At 52.4% G+C, this 22,412-nt stretch overlaps 1 protein-coding gene across 1 annotated transcript in view; it reads left to right on the top strand.

The window, feature by feature from the left end:
• Nucleotides 1-648: 648 nt before the first annotated feature.
• Nucleotides 649-22,412, top strand: part of LOC144726408 (uncharacterized) — a 65,456-nt gene continuing 43,692 nt past the window's right edge. Inside the window, exon 1 of the mRNA XM_078605094.1 lies at nucleotides 649-2,755. Coding sequence (XP_078461220.1) covers nucleotides 2,094-2,755 — 662 coding nt within the window. The 5' untranslated portion in view covers nucleotides 649-2,093. The remainder of the gene's footprint in view (nucleotides 2,756-22,412) is intronic.

Below are 22,412 nucleotides of genomic sequence, written 5' to 3' on the forward strand. Positions count from 1 at the left end.
AACACATGATGTCTATGGGACCCTTTTATCATGACCATCATGTACACACATGATGACGTTGGTGATGATGTGAACACACATTATAATATCAATGAGACCCTTTGATGATAAAATACATACATGATGATGTGAACACACATGATATCTATGGGACTCTTTGATGATGATGATGATGTTGGTGGTAATGATAATGTCTATGGGACCCATTCATGATGATGATGATATACACACATGATGATGATGTTGGTGGTAACGATAATGTCTAAGGAACCTTTTGACTTTAAACTTTCGTGACTGCAGGAATTCATATTCGTAGATAGAAAAATAAAAAAAATTAAGTGAATAAAAATAATTTTAAAAACCCACTGGTTTTTAATTACGTGACTTTACCGAAAGAACTAAAGAATGTATATGGTACCCTTGAATAATGATGATGATATACACACATGATGATGATGGTGGTAACGATGATGTTGTCTATGTGACTCTTTAACGATGATGTTGATGCAGTCAGGAAGAGATTGAATGGCACGACGCATCGATCCAGATTCGTTTCGCCGGCACTATGACGTCACCCCGCACGCGCGTCACGGTGCGCCGCGCAACCCGGAGTGGATCTCCCCCCACCTACCACCACTCTCGATTTCGGATCCGGATTTCGCGTAACTCGCGGCCGACGAGAAGACCTGGAAGCGCTCGCCGGACTCGCAGAACTCGGCCTGCGCGAGCTGTCGCTGAACTCGACGAACGTCGCTCGACACGAGTTGTCGACCGGTTCGAACGATACAGCAGCGACGTATTAAACAAAAAAGTTTAACTCCGCTCCGGCATCCAGCGGCATTTGGCTTTCGAGACTCCGCTGCGGGGTTTCTTCCCCCCCCTCCTCTCACCACCGCACCGCACCAGCTCCCTATCCAGACAGCGAAGTCATCATCGCTTCTGCATCAGCAGCAGTCGCGACAGCAGCAGCAACAGCAGCGGCCGCGGAGGGAAGGAGGAGATCTGAGTCGAGACCCAAGCTGACGGGCTCTTCCAGCAGCAGCGGCGGCGGCGGCGGCAGCGACAGCCCTTGACAGAGAAGCGGTAAGCGAGGGAGAGGCGGCGAGACTTGGAAGGGAACTTGGGCCGCGTTCTTCGCTGTCCGCCGGGGCCGCCTCCAACCAGAAGGGAACTCAACGCCATCTCGTCCCCTCGCCTCGTTCACTTCGTCGATCCGCAAAACTTCCAATCTCCTTCGCCGCGCCCTTCTAGCCCATCTTGTCCTCCCAACGTCACCGCCTTGAGTTTATCGTCTTCGCTATCTGCTCGTATAACCTCCCACCAGCAGCAGCAACAACAACAACAACTTCCCATTTCACCATCTCAATATCAACAATCTCGTCCACCTCATCCGTGGTCTCCATCCTCCATCTCTAACCACGCGTTTCACCTCCCAACGAAACCGCCCAACGTCGTTATCCATCCCACCGCTCTCCTCTCCGACTCTGCTCAAGCTTTTCCAAACACCCCCCGCCTCTTCCTCGACTTTGTAAATCGTCTCCAACCACATCAACACCACCCCCAACCTCCTTTTGCTTGCTCCCATCATCATCATCATCACCTGCAACCACCACTCATCACCTTCCTCCATCATCATCACCTGCAACCGCCATCTACGTTCATCATCATCACCTGAAACCACCACCCATCACCTTCCTCCATCATCATCACCTGCAACCACCATCATCATCACCTGAAACCACCACCCATCACCTTCCTCCTCCATCATCATCATCATTACCTGAAACCACCACCCATCACCTTCCTCCGCCATCATTTACAACCACCATCCACCATCATCATCACCTGAAACCACCACCCATCACCTTCCTCCATCATCATCACCTGCAACCACCATCATCATCACCTGAAACCACCACCCATCACCTTCCTCCTCCATCATCATCATCATCACCTGCAACCACCATCATCATCACCTTCCTCCACCATCATCATCTGCAACCACCACCCACCATCTCTTCCTTCCTCCACCTCCATCACCATCAACCTCCACCATCTCGCACCATCTCCAACCTCGTGGCCGCGTCTCGTCGATGGCCGTGTCTGACCCGGGCGTGGCCATGTCAGACCAAGGTCCCGCACGGCTCCTGCTGGGCCTCAAGACGTCTCCGCTCAGCCCGGCACGGGGCCTCGCCTGGGGCGTGGGAGACGCGCGGCCCGCGGGTCCACGCGGCCCCGCCGACAACAACAACCACGAGGAGAACAACAACAACTGCGGCGACAACAACAGCACGGACGACCACCACCACAACAACAACAACAAGGGCAACAGCCACGTGGAAGAGGAGGAGGAGGACGAGGAGGACGACGAAGACAAGGAGGTTGATATGGCCACCACTGCGGCCACCACCGCAACCACCACCACCACCACGAGCAGCAGCAGCAGCAGCGGCAGGAGGATCAGGATGCGGGTCGGCTCCGGCGACGATACGGGACCTCTGCTGGCTACCATCGAGGGCAAAGACGTGGAGTACGAAGTGAGACAAAAGCGGCTGTGGGTGGGGAGGACCTCGAGCAGCGGCGACGAGGGGGGTGCCCACGTCACGGTGGGTCGCTCCAGCTTCGTGTCGCGCAGGCACCTCGAGATGGCCTTCGTGCACCCCCACTTCTTCCTGCGCTGCCTGGGCAAGAACGGCGTCTTCGTCGACGGCGTCTTCCAGCGGCGTGGAGCGGCGCCCCTGCAGCTGCCCGCTTCGTGAGTGACCGACGCTGCCTCCTCCGTCTCGCTTGGCCGGTCCACCTTGACCCCTTGCCTGACAGCCCTCCCTGACAGCCCTCCCTGACCCCCTCCCTGACCCCTTCCCAGACCCCTCCCTGACCTCCCTGACCCCCTCCATGATCCCTCTCTGACCCCCCTCCCTGACCCCTCCCTGACCCCCTCCCTGACCCCTCCCGCACCTTGTCCCCCCCCCCTCTTAATTAACCCGCCTTGACCCGTCCCGGCCCTGCCATAAACTCTTGCTGGGTGGTTGCGATTGTTATTGTTGTTGTTGGTGGTGGTATGTGCAATTGAAGGAGCGACGCTCACTACCACGAGCAGAGCGCCCGGGCGGTTAAAACACAACAAAGTTGGTACATGGCAGTCGGTGAACCCATAACCACCTGGGTCTGTTCCGAGCCTCTCACACTTTCACGTGGCACACAGTGCACCTAGCCTGGCACGAGGGTACGTCGCCGGCACTTCGTCGCCCAATGTGCGTCTGTTGTCGGCGTGTTTGTGTGTGGTGCGTGGGTTATTTTTATTATCGTTTATTTTTATTATCGTTCATCATGATCAATTTCACCTCTTCCATCGCCGTGGTCTTGGGTGTGAGTGGCATGGACTGGTGTAAAGAGCACGATGTGATTTGGTATGAAGGACATTGAACTACACTACTGTATATCAAGGGCATGGACTTATTTTAACGGCAGGATCTGCGTGAGGGTCATGATTTTTCTCTTTAGGGGTATGGCTTGGTAAGAAGGGGGCATGTGGTCTGCTAAGAATTGTGCACGGTCTTTCTGTACGGGCATGACTTTGATGTCATAGGCATCGTTTGCCCATGAGGGGCATGGTGTTATTTTTGTGAGGGCATGGTTTGGTTGGCCATGATGATTGTCATCGTGGGATTTTTTTGGGTTCATGGTGGACACACAGGTGTCCTTGCTGTACCAATACCACTGAAGTGACAGTGCACCTGGCTATGGTCAGGCACCAACCAGGTGTGTGAGCGAGTGTTCCGGGGGGGTGTACCCGGGGCACCTTAGGCTGCGTGACATCGTCGTGTTGTCAAATCTCGTCTCATCAGAGCTGTTCAGCGCCCCGTGCCTTATCTCTCACCAAGAACCTGGGGCCACTTGGCACCCAAATCGCTCTTCGGGGTTTAAGATATACTCGCGCTGGCTTCTCGTTGTGCCAAATTGTTCCTCGAGTACAGGGATAACTTATCCGGGTTTGCATTGGAGACACAGCCAATGATTTTCTTTAAAAAAATTAAGACCATAATTTGATTTTTTGTGAAGCGCTTAATATTTATGTATGGTGTGTGGAAAATGTTTCACGTGTACATCGCTTTGTGACATTTCAATGAAAGGCCCGATATAAAAAAAACCTTTATTGTCATAAATGACAAATTAATTTAATCCCGTTTGAAATGTTATTACAGTTTTACAATTATCCGGCCTGATTACACTGGTCAACACACTTTTTCTGGCATAAGGTATTCCAACGGTTTTAAGGTAATTTTGGGTGATGATTCCAAATCTGGCATTAGTTTTTGTCTATCACATCAGGTTTTTGAGATATCAAATATTGCATTTTCAATAAAAACTGCAGAAGAAAAATATTAAATAAATGTGGATATCTACATAAAATGATATTATAAAGACACTATCCTAAAAACACAGCACCATATTTTAACACTAAAGCAGTCACTGACTCGCAACAACTTGCATTCATAAGTGACAGAGTTAATTTCGGGTAAAATCAATGAAAATGGGGTATGCCGATAGCATAAAAATGATATGTGATAGAGCAAATCTGAGATCAGATTTGGAATCAGCACCCTCAAATTAGTCTAAAACAGCTGCAAAAGTCCAGGCCAGAATTTTTTTTTGGTTGACCAGTGTTATCATCGGGGGGGGCGGGGGGGGGGAAGACATCATCGCCTTGAGTCACTAGAGTACATATATTGGCAGCAGACGTGGCCATCCAGTGACAGATCAGACCAGATCACGTTTGGGTTCGGGTCACATTTGGGTTTTGGGTTCAGGTCAGGTTGCATCAGCTCGGCTGGGTAGCTGTTTGGTGCATCAGTTTCTCCCGTCGAATTCCACCACCCTGCGAGGCCCCAACGACCTCTTTCGAGGTTCAGTTGCTGCATCGGTTGAGGGGTGGGTGGGAGGGGGGGTCGGTGGTTGGGGTCAGAGTTGTTGCGATAGGGAACTGCCTGACCATGACACGGCTCACACCGGGCCCAGTTGCAGGTACACGCAAAACTGAGGCCACTCCACGTGCCCCACTGTTTATCGGATGCCCGTCCCCCAGCCTGGCGCAGTTGGCAGATGTGCGCGGCGTGTTTTATTCATTGCTTTTGTTTATTTTATTAATTAAAGTATTGTTGTTGAAACGGGCGATGTGGCACACGTCTGTGATCTAGCGCTTTATAGGCAGGTGGTTGATGGATCCCACGGATTAGGTGAATTCACAAATACACTGGGCTGCAAGGTAGCGAATAGATGACAGAACAGCAAGTGGCTTCATGAACCCATCTGTGCTTGCCTTTCGAGTGCACTCTCCTGATACGCCTGGTGAGTTTTCTCCAGGTACTCCTAGTTTCGTCTCATAGGCTAAAAACACAAACATTTCAATGGAATTGGTCAAATATCCCAATGGAGTCTCTAGATTTTTCAGACTCAGTCTGGCTATGCCGAGTAACTAAGTAGAAAAAGTAGATACCGTGAGCGTAGCGCTCGATCTTGAGCAGCGAATCGACGCATCGCGACTGGCCTGTAGATTTTTGTTTTACTTTTTGGGCTCAAATATACCTTGTGGAGGCATTCATCCAAATGTGGATTGATTGATCTTGGCCAATGACAAGTGCAGGTATCTGAGGTCAGACCCAGACTCGGTTACAATTTCCTTTGTGTCATTCATAAAGAATTAGAATTAACGATTACCATATACTTGCAATTGTGATTCCTACTCACGATGTTGTTATTGTTCTATTTATAAATGTAGGTGCCCCGGTGGTGAGATGTTAACTACCTCACCTGGTATACAGCATGTCGTGGGATCGATCCTGACTCTGACGTCTGTATATTTGGAGTTTGCATGTTCTCCCCGTGGTCCTGTGGATTTTTCTCCGGGTCCTCCAGTTTTCCCTCCACATTTAGAAACATGCGCTTAGAGTATTTGGCGGCTATAAATTTGCGCATGATAAGCCACTTCATTGGGCCATCATTTGTGGCCAGGCCACTTCTGAAAAAGAGCTATACAGCCCAGTGGGGATTACCTGGTAAAATAAAAATTAGTTGAGTAATATTTGGCCCTACGTGTGCCTTGGGGTGTATGGTAATTTCCTGGACCAGACTTCACCCTTATGTATCCTTCATGAACAGCAGGGGTGGGGGGGGGGTCAATGTGACTTGTCGTTTTGACATCAAGCGCAGATAAATAATGTGGCTGCAGGTGAAAATGATCGTATCGGAAATAACGCGAGTGGATAATTAACATCGATAAATATTTCAGTGTCTGGCCGACATTCAGCAGGCAGAGTCTAATCCCTCTGTAATGCAATATAAGTGAGATGATTTAGGCGGTAATTCTGCGCAAACCGATTTACTTTTCAGATCTGGGATGCAATTATTTATAGGCAGGATTATTTGGCGAAGCGATAGCACACGGCAGCGTCGTTGCGAGGAGTTTAGTGTCCCTCACGCTGACATTGCCCTCTCGCCCGTGCGCACGTACCGAACATTGCTGCCTCTCCTGGTGGGTGGAATAAGTCTTTACTTGACGCCATAGGAATGTGGAATGTACACAACTGTCAGGTTAAACAGCACGATGGCCAGCGCATGGGAGCAACCCCTGATTTTCCTAGTTGCGCACATGCTTCTCCCGTGATGCTGTGCCGGGTTTGCAAATATGGGAGCCGTTGTTTCAACCTCCCGATGATACGATGGTCAAAACAATTAATCCGTTTCTTAAATCCCCCCCCCCCAACTGCCTCAGTCCATCCAGCAGAACAAAATAATTGAGTACTCCCATCTCTAACAAGACATCATCTGGCCGGCGTGAAAGAGTAGGCCAAAAAATACCTTCTAGAGCAGGTGTCGGCAACCAAAATAATGAGCCATTTTTTTGGAATTCAGTAAAAAAAAAACTCTCAGTATTTCAAGAGCATCAGTGCACCTGGTGAATACGGGACGACGGTTCCTTGATAAACAACGCCACGAAGCGGTCCTTGAAGAGCCGCGTGCGGCTCTAGAGCCTCGGGTTTGCTGTCCCCTGCTCCAGAGGGTGTCTGTAGAGCCGCCTCCAGTGGGGGGGGGAGGCCCTCTGGCAGTGGTGTGCGCAAGTAATTGCATGGCTGCTCCTTCACATCTTTTGACCTCTCTTGCAGGCGTCTTGCTTTGCTTTCGCAGAAAGGCCGCCGAGCGTCGTCTCGGCCCGACTGAAATGTGAGCCCTAGAATCGCTGAGCAGAACCAGAATATGTATTTATACTGGAGGAATCCGTCCGATGAGCTATAAAAGCTGTTTTTCTGTGAACAGCGGTCACTGTACACCTCTCACACCTCGGCTTGAGCATGGAAATGGTTCATGTTGTGTTATTTATTTATTTATTTATTTTTAGCAGCCACTGTGCCCCGCTTTCAAAACGGAGAAACTCGAAAGTCAAAGCCAATATTTGTTTAAGTGACCAAACTGGTGGTGCCCTCGAGGCTCGGGACATTTCTGCGTGCAGGGGGAAGAGCGGCACATGGGAGGTGGGCGTGGAATCTATTTCTTTCTTTGTTTTTTTTCTTTCTTCAGCCATTCCTCCCACCGGTCAGAGATGGTTTGGCCCGGGTCAAACCGCACCCGTTTTGGAACATCGCGGTGACGTGGCCGAGCGAGCGGTTAGCGCGTTCGCCATTTGTTGCCGAGGTTCCGCGGTTCCAAGCGCAGCGGCGGCCCTGGTTAATACCACGGGTGTATCGAAACATAAACTACGCACCGTCCGCTTTACAGCGGACGTTGAAAATCCCGAGACTTTGTTCGAAAATAGAGCCGGCCAATGTGTGCCAGCGTCACGGTCCGAGTTTGCCAATTTTGAAATTCACAAATTATTTCGTTAGGTAAAAACCACCACATAGTAGCAGCATCACGCCCAACTGGCAGGCCACGCCCAACTGGCAGGCCACACTCACCTGCGAAACCGAGTCCCCCGTTGTGATAGCCTCGCACTTTAAGAATATCGTGAATACCAAATTTACCACAAACATTTTTTACGAAAGAAAATAATCAGACCATTTGCCTTCTTCGATATCTGCCCCTCCACATACAAAAAAATAAGTATTTGTATTCACCCCATGGCCCACACATGCGTCTGGGAGTGATGTTTTTTCTTTCTCGGTAGCATTGGTTTAATACAAGAAAACAAATTCTCGACCAGTTTCGACATTCATTGTTTTCATCGGTAGAGTCAGGCTCTCTTGAAGCGTTGGTGGAGAACTGCCAGATATACTTATACTTTTGTTTCCACAACGTTGCTAATTATTGTATCGTGTTAGAAACTGTCATTCATTATTTTCACCTGGGACGTGCCACCATGAGCAGCAACCTGAGGGCATTTCGAGGAAGGTCTCATTCAAATGGCCTTCTAATTCCGCCCATCCTCGCCACCACCCTACGGCCACTGTCAACGCTTCTTGGTGCGGCTTGCTCCGAACGTCAAAACTCAAGTGAATCGCAACCCTTTCACGACTTGGCAGCGTGAAAACAACAGTTGGGGGCGGCAGCAAGCAAGCAGAGCCAGGGAATGTTGTAAATAAATAAATGGCCATGACAACTGCGTTCCAAATATAGCAGAGGTAACGTCTGCAGTGTTTACGTTACTTTAGCTGCAGGGCCACTCTGGCTTAAACATTCCGTGTCGGTTCGTTGAAGGCCCACCAGAGTAATTATTTACCGGGCAAATATTTAAGTTTTAAGGCAGTGGCTACAAAAACAATGTGTGTGTGTGGGGGGTTTTACATTTTGTACGCTTTTTCGTTTTGCGTCTCTCTGTCTCTCTTCCTCTCTTTGTCACAGTAACCGTTTGCAAATTCGGCCGTGTCATTGTTCTAGGTGTAGAGTTTATGCCACTTAGGACATCGAAAAAAATCCCAGCCTCGCCAGCTTACGGTTTAATATCGCATGTTCGTCGTGTTTTATTGGTTACGTGGAGATAACGCAACTTCAGATACCACGACTTGGGGTTTCATTGCATGTTTTTTTGTCGTTTCCTCCCAGAAATGTGCCCGGTTCCGTAATCGCGGCCAAAAATCTCGAAGAAAGGCAAAACAAAACTGTTCGGACTTCATTTCAGAAATGCCAAACAAAACCCCCGACACTGCTACACTCACTGCACGCGGGGGGGGGGGGTGAAATCACTCTGAGCGAGCGCGAGGCGCGGAATGCGGCTGCTACTACAGGCAAGAGCTTAGCTGCGTGTTTTTTGAGGACCTGACCCCCTTACCCCACCCCCCACACCCCCCCCCCCCCCGAAGCAAAAAGGACATCAACGCTCCCGCTGTCTCTCCCCGTCGGCCCCCGAAAAACGCGGCGGTGACGGCGGGCGGAGGTGGTGGTGGGTGGTGGTGGGTGGAGGTGGTGGTGGGTGGTGTGGGTGGTGGTGGGTGGAGGTGGTGGGTGGTGGTGGGTGGTGGTGGGTAGAGGTGGTGGTGGTGGGTGGAGGTGGTGGTGGGTAGTGGTGGTGGGTGGTGGTGGTGGGTGGAGGTGGTGGGTGGTGGGTGGAGGTGGTGGTGGTGGGTGGAGGTGGTGGGGGTGGTGGTGGTGGGTGGAGGTGGTGGTAGGGTGGTGGGTGGAGGTGGTGGTGGGTGGAGGTGGTGGTGGTAGGGTGGTGTGGGTGGAGGTGGTGGTGGTGGTGGTAGGGTGGTGGGTGGAGGTGGTGGTGGTAGGGTGGTGGTAGGGTGGTGGGTGGAGGTGGTGGGTGGAGGTGGTGGTCAGTGGAGGTGGTGGTGTTGGTGGGTGGAGGTGGTGGTGGGTGGAGGTGATGGTGTTGGTAGGTGGAGGTGGTGGTGGTGTTGGTGGGTGGAGGTGGTGGTGTTGGTGGGTGGAGGTGGGTGGTGGGTGGTGGGTGGTGGTGTTGGTGGGTGGTGGAGGTGGTGTTGGTGGGTGGTGGAGGTGGTGTTGGTGGGTGGTGGTGGTGGTGTTGGTGGGTGGTGGATGGTGTTGGTGGGTGGTGGTGGGTGGAGGTGGTGGGTAGAGGTGGTGGTGTTGGTGGGTGGAGGTGGTGGGGGGCGCTCCACGAACCGTCGTGAACCCCGTTCCTGTTCCTACCCAACAGCCGTACAGTGTCGTCGTCCCCCCACTCCCCCCCATACACACAAAAGTCACGCTATCGTGTACAGTGTTTATAATTGTGCAACGCTCTCTGCCCCTGTGTAAACAAACGCCCCGGCGGTCCGGGGTATACCGTCGGCAAGCCGTCAGCCCGCCGGCCCAAGCGGGGCAAGTGGGGCTTGCCAGCGTCGCAAACGGCTTTCTCAAAGAGTTTGAGGGCTTTAGGTGACGGATGGATACTGGAGAGAGAAGAGAGAGAGAGACACGTGGTCAGACCGCGTGCCGTCCCATCACAAACCGGAATATCAAATCTGTCATCGTCGGCATGTCCCCATAGGGAGACCCGTGCGCGCCCATCCATCCTATTAATGTCTAGAGAGTTCCATCACATATTGGGCAGTCAATCTATCGCCTTGAGACATTGCGAGAGGCATCCGATAAGTGCAAATTCTCACGTTTCTTTTGTTATTTTTAAAGACCACGTCAGAGACCGGTCTCTCGGTCTTATTTGCTGCAAAATAAATAAGCGGACAATATATCTACTTCCCATGCAACGCAACGCCCCTTTTGGGAGTGCATGACTTCAGCATTAGTTTGTGTGTTCAACACACAAACTAATGGAGCTGCAACTCACCTTCAGTAGCACACTGGACGGCGAAAGAGATAATAAAAAATAAGAACCATAACGCGAGACTAAATACCAAAACTACTCCTTTTTTTTACAGCGATTCTTGTCACGGTGAAGTTACAAATGAACGCCGCATTCGCGACGGCAGCACTGGTGTTGGTGCTGCTATTATCATTGCAGGGTGACCGCATAACGCATGTGGCGGTGTCGCGTTGCTGTTGCCTGGTGCTTGTGATGATTCGTGCAAAACAACACCTAGCCCTGACCCTCGGCAAAGCCTGCAAATAATGAAGAACAAGTAATAAATAAATAAACGCAGTCCTTTTTTTTATTCACCCAGCAAGGCTTCGCCCGATAAGACTAATAATACACGCCGAAGGTGCACGTGACAACACGAATAAGTTTCAAGAAGCGCTCGGCCTCCGTGCGTTCTGCAGACAAAATAAACCATCAGCCGCTCCTGCAGAAAAGTGTATCGTGTGGTCACTTTGTCCGAGGCCACCATCGGAATACATTTGACGGGCAGCAGTGATGCGGAGATTGACAGCCGCACACCGACTTCCTCCTTATTAGGACTCGTCGTACAAGTTGAGGCCATCGCACGAATGTTATTCCGGGTTGACCGACACAGATGACTGGCAGATGCACCACCTGTGCATCCCACTATTACCACAGTGTCATTACACGCGCGCGCGCACACAATTTTATTTACAACCGGCTGCAAAGGATACTTTATTGTACTATCTTGCCGTTTTATTATTTTTGTTCACCGTCATAAAACATTAACAACAAATTACTTCTTGGGCTTAGTGAGCACGTGTCTGCCGACTCGTGCGGTGGGAAGGTGCTGCGGGAGTGGCACGGATGTGAGCGCGCAGCGGTGTTCGTGTCGAGCGGGGGACCCTCCGAGTATTTGCAAGTAATCGATTGCCTTTTATCAGTTTGATTACGCGATTATTGGAATAACAGCAAAATGCTCGTTCACGAAAAAAAGCATCACCGCTTGTTACCACGTGGCGTGCTGAACGGGACGTAATGGGCGGGGCTTGGTGATGTCATAGTCGGCAGGCGTCGCACTGGGGCGTGGCTTGCAGGGGGTTTCCCACCTTCAGGTGGCAAGGGTTTGTGGCCCCCCGAGTCATCGGGGACAAAAAAAAAAGTTAATAGTTTACAATTTGATGGTGTTGATTAACCGACGTTCACCATAAACACATCGCCGCAGCTCGAGTGGCGTGTGTTAGGGGCTTGGTTATGCAGTCACAGGCGCTGTTTATGTTATCACTGCGAAACCGAGCGATAATATTAGGCCGCGTCTCACCGCCACATGGAGAGGAGTGGACGCTTGTGCTCGCGCACTGATAATTATAGCATCGCACGTCTGTGTGGGAGTCTTCCACACAGCCACCACGCACACAGACAGACACGCCCCCCCCCCTGTCTCGAACACACTCGGATACACACGTGGACACGCACACCAACAACCTTAAACACACTGACACATGCATAAAGCAACACGCTCACAGTCATACATATACACAAGACAAAGATCCCCTCTATAGCCTTAGCAGAATGTTGGGGCAAGTGCTGTCAATGAGGCACCCATGAAGGCTGATACGGCACATGAGGGGATGGGTGGCGAGCACCAACACACCCGGCCGCCTTTGTCTCCCCACTGCTGATGTTTACAAACCTCACTAGGTACTTATTTAAGACCGAGTCCGACCTAGAGGAGGCCTGGGATCGGTTCGGATATTTGTCACCGATCTTTGGCCGTGAGCAGGAATCAAACTCGGGTCACCGGGTTCGTACAGTAGTGCACTAACTACTGCCCTACCACTCGCCACAAATACAATGACACACGCAGGCGCATACTGAAAATCATCATCGTACAGAGACATAACAACAACAAAAACCCCCATTCGCCACTAAGTGGCGGTGACGTCACCACGACGCTTGTGCCAGGCTATGTGCACCTTGAGGCCACGTGAAGTGTCGAACGCCCGCTGGCAGGAGGTCACGGGGCAGACCCAGCAGGTGCCACGGGCCGACTGACTGAGACGACTGGCTGATGTGCCACCTGTGCCCCCTACTGTGCCAACTTGTTGTGCTTTAGCCACCCGGCGCTCTGCTGCCCAGTAGCGTCCTTCACGAGCCTCCTCCACAGGTCGATCTTGACACTGGTGGTACAAGTCATTGGCAAGTCCACGCAGCTCCACATCCTCCTGTACCACATCACTCCATCTCCTCTCTAGCCCATGCCGCGCCCATTTCACCCCCTCGATCCAGCCGAACAAAAACTGTTTCGGCATGCGGTGGCTGGGCATGCGGACAACATGGCCCAGCCAATGCAGTCTTGACTCCTGGAGGAGCTCACCGATGGGACTTTGTCCAGATCTTTCAAGGATTTGTGAACTCCTCACACAATCCAGCCTGGTTATACCCAGGATGGATCGTAGGCAGGCCAGCCTAAATGTTTCTAACCGGCAAAGATGTTCCATTAGGGGGGTCCACGTTTCCCAAGTGTAGAGAAGGGAGAGAATGACCGTGGCCAAGAAGATCTGAAGCTTCGTGCGGAGCGACAGACAGGTAGCTTCCACGCAGCGTTACGCTACCGATGGAAAGATAATGCCGCTCGACTGATTCTGAGTGAGACCTCTGCTGTTAAACCGGAGCCGGTCATGAGCACACTGCCCAGGTATGGGAAACTCTCCACTCTCTCCACAACTGCCCTATCACCAATTTGGGAGTTGTGGGGGTGGAGTGTCCGATGGTAGAAAATACCCAGGCAGGTGCTTCGTTTTGGTGGGGCTGATGGTAAGGCCCCACCTCTTAGTGGCAAGCTCCAGGTCTAGCAGCAGCGCCTCCAATTCCTCCTCTGAGTGAGCAGAAATTACCAGATCATCGGCATACATAACATGGTTGAGCAATAGGGAGCCATCCCTTGACCACATTGTATCTGTACCAGATGGAAATTCCTCCGGTACAGCTATTGAAGGCTTCACGAACTACGTGGTCGAAATAGATTATAAATAATGTGGGAGCCAGAGGACATCCCTGTCGCACCCCAAGGTGTACAGGGAATGGCTCGGACTCCCGGCCGCATAGTTTTACCCGGGCCCGCTCACCATTATGAAGGTCCTTAATGATCGTGAGCAGAGGGTTAGGGACTCCAAAAACACGAAGAACTACACAGAGCCCAGGCCTATTGATGGTATCATCTGCCTTGCCCAGGTCAATAAAGCAGTAATGTAGGTCTTGTTGGAATTCCCTACACCTCTGCTGTAGCAGACGGACAGAAAACATGGCATCTGTGCAGGACCGCCCTTTCCTGAAACCGCCTTGGGGCTCCGCAAGCCTCTCCTCAGCGTGCCTAGCAAGGCGATGTTGAATAATCCTTGCCGGGACAGAGACATAAACACACTGACACACACACCAGCAATCTTCGACACACAGACCCTCACGATAAAACCACGTACACAGCACGCGGGCAATCGCTCGTGTAGACATGCAGCGACGGGCTCGGACTTAACGCTGGCAATACTTACCCACACATGGCGATGCAAACACACGGACGGACAATATAGTGTGCAATGACACACTCGGATATTCGCACGAGCAAACATCCCCACTCGCGAGCGACTCGGCACACACTTCATATTTTTGTTCACGTCCATCATACAAGCTGACAAACGCGACCGTTAACCGACCTGACGGTTAGATTCGCACACGGTCACACACGCTGCCACACGAACACTTGCGCGCTCACGCACGAACATTCACACACCATTGCATCAAAAGACAAAGATCGCCCGCATAGCCTTCCAACAGACGGTTGGAGCTTGTGCTGTTGGCGATCAGCACTCGCATGGAACCCGAGGAGGAGGAGGTGGTGGTGGTGATGGGTGGCCAGAACCACGCCCCGGCCGTCTCTTTAATATTTGTGTAACTCGCACATTGACGCACACGAACAGACTCGCACCTTTCACACATTGACACAAAAGACAAGTACAAAGATTCCACCCCCCCACCACCACCTCGTATAGCCTTAACAGACCTTTGCGGCAAGAGCTGTCAGCAAGCACCTATGAAGGCTGGCACGGCACACGAGGAAACACGCCCGAACCACCTTTGCCCCACCCCCCCTAGCCGCGATGTTTACACGCCGTACCAGGCATTAATTTGCGGCTGAGTCGACCTAGGGGAGGCCCAGTTAAAATATTCGTCATTGGCCACGAGCGCGAATCGAACTCGGGTCGCGGGGGTTCGTAACGCAGAGCGCTATAACTGCTGCACTGCCGCTCCCCACGTGCTCACGCACACGCCGACTGCACGACCACGTGACGACCCGGCACACGTGCACACGCCGCACCACTCGATCGCACTCCGAGCGCGTCACGTTGCCACGCCACGCACTCTGCCCCCCCCCCCCCCCAAATATGGTGCCGGGCGAGCACCAGCGGGTGACTGCATCAGCATCCCCTGGTCCTTGTCGCATCGCAAAGACAAATGTCCCCCGTATGGCCTTTAACAGACTTTAGGGGGCAAGTGCTGTTAGCGAGCACCTATGAAGGCCGGCACGGCATACGAGGGGGTGGGTGGCCAGCACCAGGCCCGACCCTCTTTGTCTCTGCAGCGTTGATGTTTACACAACGCACCAGGTACTCATTTGAGGCGGAGTCGACCTAGGTGAGGCCCAGAACCGGTTCATATAATTGTCACCAGTGATGATGTAGCCTTAGACTGTTTGGGGCAAGTGCTGTTAGCGAGCACCACCACACTATCACACACAGGCAAAGATCCCCCGTGTAGCCTTAACAGACTGTTTGGGGCAAGCGCTGTTAGCGAGCACCACCACACTATCACACACAGACAAAGATCCCCCGTGTAGCCTTAACAGGCTGTTTGGGGCAAGTTCTGTTAGCGAGCACCACCACACTATCACACACAGACAAAGATCCCCCGTGTAGCCTTAACAGGCTGTTTGGGGCAAGTTCTGTTAGCGAGCACCAACACACTATCACACACAGACAAAGATCCCCCGTGTAGCCTTAACAGACTGTTTGGGGCAAGTGCTGTTAGCGAGCACCACCACACTATCACACACAGACAAAGATCCCCCGTGTAGCCTTAACAGACTGTTTGGGGCAAGCGCTGTTAGCAAGCACCACCACACTATCACACACAGACAAAGATCCCCCGTGTAGCCTTAACAGGCTGTTTGGGGCAAGTTCTGTTAGCGAGCACCACCACACTATCACACACAGACAAAGATCCCCCGTGTAGCCTTAACAGGCTGTTTGGGGCAAGTTCTGTTAGCGAGCACCACCACACTATCACACACAGACAAAGATCCCCCGTGTAGCCTTAACAGGCTGTTTGGGGCAAGTTCTGTTAGCGAGCACCACCACACTATCACACACAGACAAAGATCCCCCGTGTAGCCTTAACAGACTGTTTGGGGCAAGCGCTGTTAGCGAGCACCACCACACTATCACACACAGACAAAGATCCCCCGTGTAGCCTTAACAGGCTGTTTGGGGCAAGTGCTGTTAGCGAGCACCACCACACTATCACACACAGACAAAGATCCCCCGTGTAGCCTTAACAGACTGTTTGGGGCAAGCGCTGTTAGCGAGCACCACCACACTATCACAGTCAGGCAAAGATCTCCCGTGTAGCCTTAACAGACTGTTTGGGGCAAGTGCTGTTAGCGAGCACCACCACACTATCACACACAGACAAAGATCCCCCGTGTAGCCTTAACAGACGGTTTGGGGCAAGTGCTGTTAGCGAGCACCACCACACTATCACACACAGACAAAGATCCCCCGTGTAGCCTTAACAGACTGTTTGGGGCAAGTGCTGTTAGCGAGCACCACCACACTATCACACACAGACAAAGATCCCCCGTGTAGCCTTAACAGACTGTTTGGGGCAAGTGCTGTTAGCGAGCACCACCACACTATCACACACAGACAAAGATCCCCCGTGTAGCCTTAACAGACTGTTTGGGGCAAGTGCTGTTAGCGAGCACCACCACACTATCACACACAGACAAAGATCCCCCGTGTAGCCTTAACAGACTGTTTGGGGCAAGCACTGTTTGCGAGCACCACCACACTATCACACACAGACAAAGATCCCCCGTGTAGCCTTAACAGACTGATTTGGGGCAAGTGCTGTTAGCGAGCACTATCACACACAGATAAAGATCCCTCGTGTAGCCTTAACAGACTGTTTGGGGCAAGTGCTGTTAGCGAGAACGCTATCACACAAAGACACACAAGCCTTGCCTCCAGAGAAGTGTGCGGAGTGCAGAGTGTTCACCTCAAACCCCCCCCCCACTGACCGCTTTGCACTGTCAAGGTGAAGCGCCGTTGATGATTGTCACGAATTCATCAACAGGAGCTGTTGTCGGGCCTCGTAGCCAGGGTCAGCGAAACTCGAGGAAGCGTTTTGCTGTCGAGCATAGCAAAAGTATAACGTGGGGACCTTTCTTTTTTGGCCAGTATCAAAGTATGAAAAAAAAATGAGAATAGGTTTTACCCTTTCTGGCAATAAAACGGGAGTTGTGTTAAGATGTTCTAACGCCGAATAGAAACCCTTTGCAAGGAATCAAGTGGCTGCATTTAACCACACGCAGTGCTTTGCGGTGGACATGCAAGCAAAAACATGCACGATTCCTTGCGAAAGGTATCTGGTGTTTGAACATCTTCACACAACTCCTGTTTTATTGGCAGAAAGGATAAACACATTATGTTTTATTATTTCGTCGTGGGGGGGGGGGTTGTTTTGGTCCTTCGCAAAGCATTTCCTCGACCATTTTCTTTTTTTGCCAAAACGAAAGACGGGGGTGGTGGTGGTGGCAAGGTGGTGGTGGCAAGGTGGTGGTAGTGGTGGTGGTGGCAAGGTGGTGGTAGTGGTGGTGGCGGCAAGGTGGTGGTGGTGGCAAGGTGGTGGTAGTGGCGGTGGTGTCAAGGTGGTGGTGGTGTCAAGGTGGTGGTGGCGGCAAGGTGGTGGTGGCGGCAAGGTGGTGGTGGTGGCAAGGTGGTGGTGGTGGCAAGGTGGTGGTAGTGGTGGTGGTGGCAAGGTGGCGGTGGTGTCAAGGTGGTGGTGGCGTCAAGGTGGTGGTGGCGGCAAGGTGGTGGTGGCGGCAAGGTGGTGGTGGTGGCAAGGTGGTGGTGGCGGCAAGGTGGTGGTGGTGGCAAGGTGGTGGTAGTGGTGGTGGTGGCAAGGTGGCGGTGGCGTCAAGGTGGCGGTGGCGTCAAGGTGGTGGTGGCGTCAAGGTGGTGGTGGCGTCAAGGTGGTGGTGGCGTCAAGGTGGTGGTGGCGGCAAGGTGGTGGTGGCGGCAAGGTGGTGGTGGTGGCGGCAAGGTGGTGGCAAGGTGGGGGTGGTGGTGGCAAGGTGGTGGTGGTGGCAAGGTGGTGGTGGTGGTGGCAAGGTGGTGGTGGTGGTGGCAAGGTGGTGGTAGTGGTGGCAACGTGGTGGTGGTGGCAAGGTGGTGGTAGTGGTGGTGGCAAGGTGGTGGTGATGGCAAGGTGGTGGTGGCGGTGGTGGCTAAGTGGTGGTGGTGTATTTATTTTGTAAAAAAAAAATTCTACCCACGTGACTTTACCCAAAGAACCAAAGAGTATGGATCCCTGCAGCCACGCAAACTTCAAACCAAGGTGGTGGCAAGGTGGTGGTGGCGGCGGTGGCAAAGTGGTGGTGGTGTATTTATGTTGTTTTAAAACAAAATAAATGAATAAATTCTACCTACGTGACTTTACCCAAAGAACCAAAGAGTATGGATCCCTGCAGTCACGAAAACTTAAAACCAAGGTGGTGGTGGTGGAAATGGGTAGGTTGGGGGGGGGGTAGAACTTGCCAAATATTCCCCGTGACCGATTTGCAAGTCGGACACCAAGAAAGAAAACATCTCGACAGAGACGAATCGGGAGAGGCCTGCGAGCTGCTGCCGTGAGCAAAAGGGGCCTGCCACGAAATTCCCCCCCCCCCCATGCCCCCCCCTTGGCGATTGCATCTGCTGAATGGGCACAAAGGGGACAAACAGATTTAGACAACCCCACTGTGGTTGCTAAATCCGTTAGACACCCTCCCCCCAACATGCCCTTTAATTGTTTGTTTGCTTTTTTTGTGAAACCAACTCAATATCTAACACGATACCCTATCACTAGCCCCACTGCTAACACTGAGATTATCCTTGCACTACACTATCACTGTCGCTCCTGCTAAAACTGAGCTTATCCTAACCCTACCCAATCATTATCCCCACTGCTAACGCTGAGATTATCTTAACAAAGTTCTATTGCTAGCCCTGCTGCTAACACTCAGCTTATCCTAACCCTACCCAATCATTACCCCCACTGCTAACACTGAGATTATCCTAACCTTACCCTATCACTAGCCCCACTGCTAACACTGATATCATAACCCTACCCTATCACTCCCCCGACCTTTCACATGAATCCTGATTGCAAGCCCGGCTGTGAACATTAAACCCACCTCGACGCACGTATTTATTTCATGGACCCTTACACCGGCAGCACTAACACTGTTCTTAACCCCAACCCGGAGGTGGTGCGGGGTTAGGGGACATAACAGAGGACCCCATCCACACAGACCCCCCCACCCACCCACCTCCTTGGTGGCAGCAGACATCGATGCTGCCAAGGGGAGTGATTTTCAGAAACTATTTGTGGAGGAGGTGCCAGTCACGTGGCACCGCCATTTACCGTGCCCCCCTACACAAGACAACGATCCCCCGTTATAGCCTCGACAGACTTTTGGGGCAAGTGCTGTTAGCGAGCGCCTATGAAGGCCGGCACGGCACACGATGGGGTGGGTGGCCAGCACCACGCCCGGCCACCTTTGTGCGCGTGAAGAGAGCGAGTTGCGGGTTGCTGAAGTTGCTACTACCTAGCCAACAGCCATGTAGCCCTAAAACCGCCCCCCCCCCCATTCTCCCATGTCGCCGAAAACGTTGTGAAAGACCCAACGCAGAAGATCCCTGAGTTCAATTTTTCCTCGAAGCTGTAATTGTAAGTAGCGTATTCTCTGGATTATTAAGACAACAACACTTCGTTCCATTTGTTTCGGAGCAAAGGTTAGGGGAGGGGGATGGATCGTCTAATCTGCTACAGTCGTGGGGAATGGTAGTGGAGCTGTTAGCACGCTGCGCTACGAACCTGGTCACCCGGGTTCAATTCCCGCTCATGGGCAATGCCAGTGACGATTGTCTGAACTGGGCCTACCATAGGTCGACTCGGCCTCAAATGAGTACCTGGTGCGGTGTGTAAACATCGCCACTCGAGAGAGAAAGGCGGTCGGGCGTGATGCTGGCCACACCCACCACCTCGTATGCCGTGCCGGCCTTCATAGGTGCTCGCAAACAGCACTTGTTCCAACACTTTGTTCAGGCTATACGGGGGGGGGTCTTTGTGCCTCTCACACGGCAACCACCGACTCGCCCGCCTCCCGCCCCAAACACTGTAGCTTCCGCCCATCCTTACACGATCCGTCGACCCCAGCGTGTTGGCAAGCTACGCAGACTGCAATACAAGTCGCCTTGTGGTTCACGCTTTTTTGTTGTTAACACTTTGCAACTGAGGCTCAACGCGTGGATGCATCCGTCTTGTCTGCCCGTCTGTGCGTCGTCTGTAAGGGGCAGTCCATAAATGACGTCACGCACCTAGGGGGGGGAGGGGTGGTCAGACATTTGTGACGATGTGTGACGAGTGGGGGGGGGGTGAGAAATGTGACGTCACATCAAAATGCGCAACTTTAAATAAATATAGACAACACGTTCTACTTAATTAAATAGACTTTTTAAATAAATATTTTCTCCTACATCAGAGTGCAGCGCCACATTAAATACACTCTACAGTGACAATGGTTTAAAGCGATTTGAAGCATGTTTTATTTGAACATTTTAATATGGTTTTAGGGGGGGGGGGCAGAGCTTTGTGACGTCATATTTGAGGGGGGGTTGCTGACTTTTCGTGACGCCGTGTGACGAGGGGGGGGAGGGGGGGGGTCAAAAATCATCCAAAATCGCGTGACGTCGTTTATGGATGGCTCCTAAGGTGTGGGTGGGGGGGGGGTCATGGTAGCGATGATCCAACGTGAACCCAACTACAATCTAAAGTCGCGTTGCCGTCAAGGATAGAACCCAGTGAAAACTGACAAAATTAATCAAAGGATTTCCCATAAACATCGTGATTTAAAAACCAGGATTAAGGCTTAAAGGGGATAATCCCTGCCGAGCAAGGCAATGACGTCACAGACCATGCGCCTGCCTCTGTTGGATGACATCATGGCGCGTGACGTCATCTCGTCGTTGCGGGGGGGGGGGGTCACGGAACGTCACTTCACGATTGCCACTTTTAAAACGCTTCGGAGGACAAACGCGCACCAGGAACTAATTTGAGGCTGAGTCGACCTAGGGGAGGCCCAGGACCGGTTCAGATAATACAATCGTCCCTCGGTGTGTTGGTGGTGGGGCCCGTGAATGGGAATCGAACTCGGGTCGCCGAATTCGGAGCGTCGCTCGCTCGCCGTTGCGCCACCGCTCCCCACAACGCGCGTGCACACACACACATACATGCTCGTACACACACGCACTCGTACACACACACACGCTCGTACACACACACACGCTAGTACACACATACATGCTCGTACACACGCACACACACGCACTCGTACACACGCACATGCTCGTACACACACGCACACACACACATGCTCGTACACACACACATGCTCGTACGCACACACACACGCGTACACACACACGCACACACACACTCGTACACACGCATACACACACACATGCTCGTACGCACACACACACACGCGCACACACACATGCTCGCACACACACACACACATGCTCGCACACACACACACATGCTCGTACACACACGCACACACACACATGCTCGCACACACACACACATGCTCGTACACACACGCACACACACACATGCTCGCACACACACACACATGCTCGTACACACACGCGCACACACACATGCTCGCACACACACACACATGCTCGTACACACACGCGCACACACACATGCTCGCACACACACACACATGCTCGCACACACACACACATGCTCGTACACACACGCACACACACACATGCTCGCACACACACACACATGCTCCCACACGCACACACACATGCTCCCACACGCACGCACACACATGCTCGTACACACACACATGCTCGTACACGCTCGCACACTCGGCAGCATGAAAACACCCCCCCTTCTCCTCCTCCTCACACCCCGGGGTCTTACAAGTTCACGGCAGGCGGGGTTTCGCAGCTGCACCGGCCCGGTACAAACAAACAGAAACTCGTGACCTTCGTCATCATTAGAGGCTGCGCAAAACACAAAAAACACGCCGAGTGGCTCTTCGGCAGCCCTCGACGACCGGCGTGGTGAAGTATGGTCAAACGAACCGCCGACGCGGTATGGGGGGGGGGGGGGAGGCCTTTGTCAAGCAGTGGATTGAACCTGGCTGCTCGTAATGAACGAGATCAGAATCGGATATCTTTTTATTTGGACTGCAGGAGGAATCCGATGAGCTATGAAGCTCTTTGCATCCCCCCCCCCCCCCCCCACAGTTGTCTGGTCGAGGCAGCGGGGGAGGGTTAGCGAGTCACAACAACAAACAATG

The sequence above is a fragment of the Lampetra planeri genome, chromosome 23 (genome assembly GCF_965212315.1).
Source record: "Lampetra planeri chromosome 23, kcLamPlan1.2.h2, whole genome shotgun sequence".
Lineage (NCBI taxonomy): Eukaryota > Metazoa > Chordata > Hyperoartia > Petromyzontiformes > Petromyzontidae > Lampetra > Lampetra planeri.